This window comes from Epinephelus moara, chromosome 8, assembly GCF_006386435.1.
Source record: "Epinephelus moara isolate mb chromosome 8, YSFRI_EMoa_1.0, whole genome shotgun sequence".
Lineage (NCBI taxonomy): Eukaryota > Metazoa > Chordata > Actinopteri > Perciformes > Serranidae > Epinephelus > Epinephelus moara.
This window is the reverse complement of record NC_065513.1, coordinates 965280-971916: the sequence shown is the minus strand read 5'-3', so window position 1 is coordinate 971916 and position 6637 is coordinate 965280. Positions and strand designations below refer to the sequence as shown.

The 6637-nt window shown below is 40.2% G+C and overlaps 1 protein-coding gene across 2 annotated transcripts in view; it reads left to right on the top strand.

The window, feature by feature from the left end:
* Positions 1-1314: 1314 nt before the first annotated feature.
* Positions 1315-6637, top strand: part of LOC126393938 (leukocyte surface antigen CD53-like) — a 49404-nt gene continuing 44081 nt past the window's right edge. Inside the window, exons 1-2 of one of the 2 annotated variants that reach the window (XM_050050390.1) lie at positions 1315-1430; positions 4949-5039. In XM_050050390.1, the coding sequence (XP_049906347.1) occupies positions 4977-5039 (63 nt within the window). In that variant the 5' untranslated portion in view covers positions 1315-1430; positions 4949-4976. Of the gene's footprint in view, positions 1431-3200; positions 3305-4948; positions 5040-6637 lie in introns of those variants that run through there. The other variant, XM_050050391.1, reaches the window with a different exon arrangement.

Below are 6637 nucleotides of genomic sequence, written 5' to 3'. Positions count from 1 at the left end.
TATATTTTATGATCTACATATTATTTTATCATTACGTGACAGTGTGTAAGCACTGGCAGAACTGTCTTTTAGGTGTCTGTTCTTGTCCATTGAACAGAAGATGGAGCTAATCCTCACCTTAATCCTGCTACAGACCAGGATTGGCCGGCAGCATAAATTACCATGGTTACTAGGCTGAGATTCAGGTTAACCACCTTGATGGAATGGAGTTGTGTCTCAGGTTGATGGAACGGAAACCGGAGTTTAGCTCGATGTATCAGGCTTAGCCAGAACCATAGTTTCCATGGGTACCGATGTGAGGCTAATCTTAGCCACTTTGATGGAACAGAACTCTGGCTCACATTAGCCAGACTTGGCCATTTAAGCCTGGATTTGCCTTTAGCCTGCTTGATGGAATACCCCCTAGATCTGTTTACTTATTGCACACTTTGTTGTGTGACAGATTCAAATCAGTTTATTGATATCAGGTGCATCCTTTTTGCTTTGATTGTATTTGGCTCCATTTCCACTTGTCTGTGAGAGAGAGTCAAATAGCAGCTAAAAAAGGATAGATACACTTGTTTTTGCTCCTAATTTCTATCAAAGCTTATTCGCAAATTTGTTAAAAATCCGTACTTATGAGCACAGAGATACTGTGACGAGAACCGTTAGCAGTGATCCACAGCAGGAATAGGACAGCACCTCACATCCCCATCGTCACACCAGTCATTATTTGTCTTATTCTATGGTTTGTGTTCTTCTCCTCACACATTTACACTAATAGAACCCCACTGAATGCGTTGGTTTGAAGTGCTGGCTGCACGAGTTACCTACTTAGGGGCTACTGACATCAGACAGTGAAGTGAACAGTCAAATAACCTGTTTTTATAAGAACAGAGAAAGGCCTACATTTTCACTATTTTCAGTTTTGGGGAGGATCCAAATACCAAAAAGATCAATAAATAATCAAGTAAATAGATTTTGCTGTAAAATATTTTTATACAACCATTCATTTAAAAAAAACTAGATATATTTCAGTTATGAAGAAACATGGTTGTGTATGTTTCCCCTGGGGCAGAGGTATCTCAGAAACTAAAGCCCTTTTTGCAGATTTGTTTCTTACTAATAGTTACAGTGTAACAGCATCTCTAATGCTGGTGTATTTGACCAAAGGCAGTGAAGGAGGCACATACGATGGTGATAAATTCAGCTAATATTGGTTTGCTGACAGTGACTTTTCATCAAAGCTACTGCTCTCCCTCTTCTCTCAGCAGCTCGTCTTCTGTTATTGCTAGGCGTGTATGCCCCTCCTCCTTAGTGTTGAACATGTAAATATTTCTAAATGCCAGTTGGTAGATGGAAGCCTCAGTTGACACTGGGAATGTTAACAACACCAAAATACTGCTCACTGCATCTATCACTGGAATATTGCTGGATACAGCATAGTTACGGTAAGCACTCAGATATTTAATTACTTTTATTATGATTAATGAGGTAATCCCTGTAAATACACAATTCATTTATAAATGTTTGTACAAAATAGCTGTATTTGTGAAGAACTACGCACAAACAAAGGAAATTCAGTAATAAAGGTATTTGCAATATTGCTGTTGTTAGAAAGTAGGCATTGATCAGCATTAATTCAAATAAATCACTGTGACATGTAAAGACTACAAAGTCTGAGGACAGTTAAGTCTCAGCAGACCAAAACAAGTTCAACCCTTATTCCAAAAAAGCTGTGACGCTGTGTAAAAACATAATGCAGCTATTTGCAATTCCTTTTTGACCTCTTTTCAATTGAGAATCAGTATAAAGACAAGATATTTAATGTTTAAAGTGATAGTTCAGGTTTTTGGACATGAAATTGTGTGAAACGCTGACCATCTGTAGCTCTGATGTGACGGTGTCACTACTGTCAACGAGCCTCCTGCTCTGAGAAATGGCCCGTAGCTTACCGGAGAAAAAGTAGTTCTGAAGATATAAGGGGGACACATAACCAAAAGGTTTTAAGCTACAAAAAAGTATGCATGTGTTTTGTTAGACTATTTCAATAATTTTAAAACATCCTCGCATTACGTCAGACCTTGCTATCAATTGGGATTATTTCTGGCCAGTATCACTCCGCCGTGCAGGCCCGCAAGACAGCACGCCAACAGAAATCAATTAGACAGTTCATCACCACGCTGTGCAGGTGCGCAGGATAGTAACGGCTAAGGCAAACTTCATCGGCTGTTTCCAACAGAGAGCCAGTAGGCTATTATTAGTGAGGAAAAAGATGTACTAGCCCTATACCTACTACTTAAGCGCGAACACTGGCTCAGGCTCACGACACACCCTCGTCAGCTGCTGTAGGTAAACAGAGGAATACCAAAATGGTGCGAACTTGTGATTTCCCCAGCTGTGGGAATAAAAACATCGCTGGCTCCCAATTCCATTGGTTTCCTGTTACAGATGTAACCCGTAGGCAACTTTGGCTTGTGTCAATTGGGATGAACCTCACTACCAAGCCGGCGAAGGGTGAAGCAACTGCGTATGTCAAGCTCACTTCAGCTGCCCACAGATCCCGACGGACAGAGAAAACGCAATTTCCACACTGCTGTGCCCAAAGAGAGATTTATTACCTAATACCAGTCTATATAACGATGTCTGTAACTGATTGTCTGTAAAACAAAATGTTTAACTAATAGCCTGTTGTGTTGTGGAGAGTACATTATACGCGGCCTCGTTTTACCGTCAGCATTTAGTTTATTATATTAGGCTAACTGCTAAATCCATGACCTGAGTAATCAAACACATAGAAATGTGAATTCATATGTGATTATGACCAGTCTCTGCTTTGTTCTAGTGGTGGGTTAGCAAAAGTTGCCTACGGGTTACATCTGTAACAGGAAACCGATGGAATTGGGAGCCAGCGATGTTTTTATTCCCACAGCTGGGGAAATCACAAGTTTGCACCATTTTGGTATTCCTCTGTTTACCTACAGCAGCTGACGAGGGTGTGTCGTGAGCCTGAGCTGGTGTTCACGCTGTAGTAGTAGGTATATAGGGCAAGTACATCTTTTTCCTCACTAATAATAGCCTACTGGTTCTCTGTTGGAAACAGCCGATGAAGTTTGCCTTAGCCGTTGCTATCCTGTGCACCTGCACGGCGTGGTGATGAACTATCTAATTGATTTCTGTTGGCGTGCTGTCTTGCAGGCCTGCTGGAGAAATCTCTGCATGTAAGGGCAAGGATGAAAACAAACATTGATGGGCGTGGCCTTTGACCTTTGTATAACAACACACATTCTCAGATATTTAGTGGATAATCTGGAGATAAGACCAGGTAATAATGATTAAATGGAGCTTAAATAGGTCACAAGTGTTCATTGTGCCATATGGCTGTGTTGCCATATCAAACAGTGGTGTCCTGTAAACACTGTGCTACCATGATGACCAGCAGTTTCACCTGTTTTCATTCACAAGAATTGCAGGATAACTGTCAGCAACAAAAACACCCCAACCCTCTAGAGGGGGTTTACTCATTGTGGTCAACAGTCTTTTATGTATGTAAAGTTATGCTATTTTCTTTCTAATTTTGACTGAAATTGAGGCTGAGCTCATGGTTGGCTCAGGAGGGGGTTTGCTCATCCTAGTCAACAGTGTTTTCTAATGGTTCTAATGGTAGTTATTGGTTATGGATGTGGAGAACACCAGCATGCAACTGCCCCACAGCACCATCCACAGAGCAGGGCAACACCAATGAATGGCCAGGACCAGAACCAACACCCCCACATGCCATCATGTCCAGGTGGACAGGAGGTTGAGTGGAGGGCTTGGGCATTGTGATCCAAACTAATACAAATTTCTAATTTAATTAAAGTTAACATCTAATCTCACTAACATCTCAGCTACTCCAGGGGTTGAAATTGAAATGGTTACAATATTAAAGTATTATTACTGATCAGAATTTGTCATACAGATCACACACTGAAAATCTTGTTTCTAAGCTGAAACTTCAATTAGACTTCTTTTATCAGAAATAAATTTTGTTTGTTCCTCAAGGCAAGGAAACACTTGTTTTCTGCAACCTTTTTACTTTTATTGGACTATGGGGATCTATTATTTATGAATGCACCTGACCAGAGCCTTAGAGGTTGCATACTGTATACTATTGTGCTTTACATTTTATTACTTGCTCTGGAAATCACATACACCACTGTACACTGTATGCTGCTACTAAATGGCCCTCTCTGTGTGTCTGCAGACTTTCACATTGGATGTTTTTTATATATAAATCTCTATTTAGGCTGATTCCTTCTAATCTGTGTACATACATGTGTAAAAACCAAAAGCAATATGGCCTTCACTCTCACAATATTCTACAAATGCTGGTCCTAAGGTTCAAACAGAACTAGGCAAAAGAGCTTCCAGATATGCTGCTCCTTATTCCTGGAATAAAGTACAGAAGGACCTGAAAATGTCTGAGCTGAATACTGTGGAGGGGTTTCATTCAGTTTTAAGGATCAAGAATTGATTGCTCCTCAACTTGTCATTGCAATCATTTTAGAAAATTGTACATGTATAAACATGTACAATTTTCTAAAATGATTGTACGTAACGTATTATAACATGCATTTTAACTGGACGCTGTGCTCACTAATTTGTGGTGTGTGACAATTGTTTTTGTCTATTTTTTGTTGCTGTGATGTTTATGCTACTCTCTCGACCAGGTTGATTGTGAAACAGAGATTTTTGATCTCAATGAGATTTTTAGGATATATATTTATATATATAGCTCTGTAACACCAATACCAATTTAAGAAAAAACAAAAAAACATTTGCGACCAAAATTCAGGAGACACAAATCATTTGTGTGCATAAAAAGAGTCTGACTAAAACCTAAAAATTAGAGCAGAAACAAAAGTGTCGGTAAAGATTTTATTCAGTGTAAGTGTAACTAGTATTTTAATAAATATCACTCTTACAGATCTTACAGAGGAAGATTATCAAGAAGAATGAATCGCTCCTGTGTAAACTGCTTGAAAACTATGGTGATAAATCTCAACTTCCTGTGTTGGGTAGGTGGTTAAATACACTGCAGTCATCACACACTTGTGAATGTGTTTTTAATTTACATGCACTTTGGTACTGATTGTTAATAACATGAGTATTTTTTTTAATAACATGAGTATTTTTGCATTTTTACTTATAACAATCAGTCAATCAATCAGTCAATCAATCATTTGTGTGTTGCATGTAATTATACAAGGCACAACTCCACTGAAATGTGATCTGAACAGGTCCTTTAACTTGTGCACTGTGATTTTGTCCTTTTTTACGTCTTCTTATATTGTTGGCTGCTGCTTTATAACTGACTAGATCCGGTTTCCAGATGGCTCTAGTAATCCATGGTTTTTGGTTGTGTAATGATTTAACTGTCCACACATCTGACCTCAATAACAAGACTGCAGGTCAATTCTCCCAAACACAGGTGGCACTGCACTGCAGCTGCCTCTGAACAGCAGTGATCCACAGCAGGGACAGGACAGTACCTCACATTTTCACCATTATACCAGTCCTTATTCACCATAAAGCACACGTCTCCTCTGCTTCTCTCGCCAGAGTCCTCTGCTCTGATCCATCAAAGTCCCTTGCTCTGTTAGATCAGCATATCGAAAAAAATTACTTGGTTGAATGGTGCTGTCCAGGATTAAGCCAAGTTTGTGTGAACCAAAGGATTATACAATTCCTGTTAGAAACTGATGCAGCACAGAGGTCGTCCTCTTTATTTTCCAATGCCTGTACAATGGCGAACAGGATGCTAGTTTAGCTGATGCCCATCTTCTTCATCTTTTCCTCAATGTTTGCTGATGTTTATATTCGAAAACTTCGACTTAGCTAGCTAGAAGTCGGCAGGAGTTTACAGTCTGGTGAATTCATTTCAACATCCCAATGAGTGACTCACAGCCACACGCTGACAGAGAGGCAGGGCTCGAAATTGCAACCGTTTTGGTCGCATATGCGAGTGGCACTTCTGTCACTCAGAACTAGAAGCCGTAGCTAATTCATGCCGGACAGAAGAGAAAATGAAGAGAACGCTGAAAGACTTTTTTTAGAAAAAAACACCACTGAACCACCACTGAACTAGCCTGGCGTTGCCAGAATATGAGCTTGTGAGATTGGGATGGTTTCACCAGGCTACCACTGAACACCACTGTGAATGAAAGAGAAACCTTGGTTTTCATCTTTCACAATGTAATGTATACAGTATAATGTCGACTTTTTGTTGCAATAAAAAAAATCGATTACACTGTTGGTGTTTCTTACATAACGGTGGGTGCTCCCAAAATTTTGCAGTGCTACCATGTAAAAAAGTTAATTTCAAGCCCTGCAGAGAGGTGACTGGAAATGTCCATGCCTACGTCATATTCAGTGAGGTTCAGGTGGCTAATGCAGATAGATCCCAGCGGGCGTATTTCTACCTTGATGGTGCGCCGCGACCGGCTCTGGGTCAGCTGGGAAAGGCTTGAGGCGAAGCAGGCTCACAGCTTATGTGTTTGCCACTTTCTTTTTCATTTTAACCCACACCATGATCTTTTCCTAACCCTAACCAAGTGGTTTTTGTGCCTAAACCTAACCAGACCTTAACCACAGGGCATCATGATGATTTCGGAAC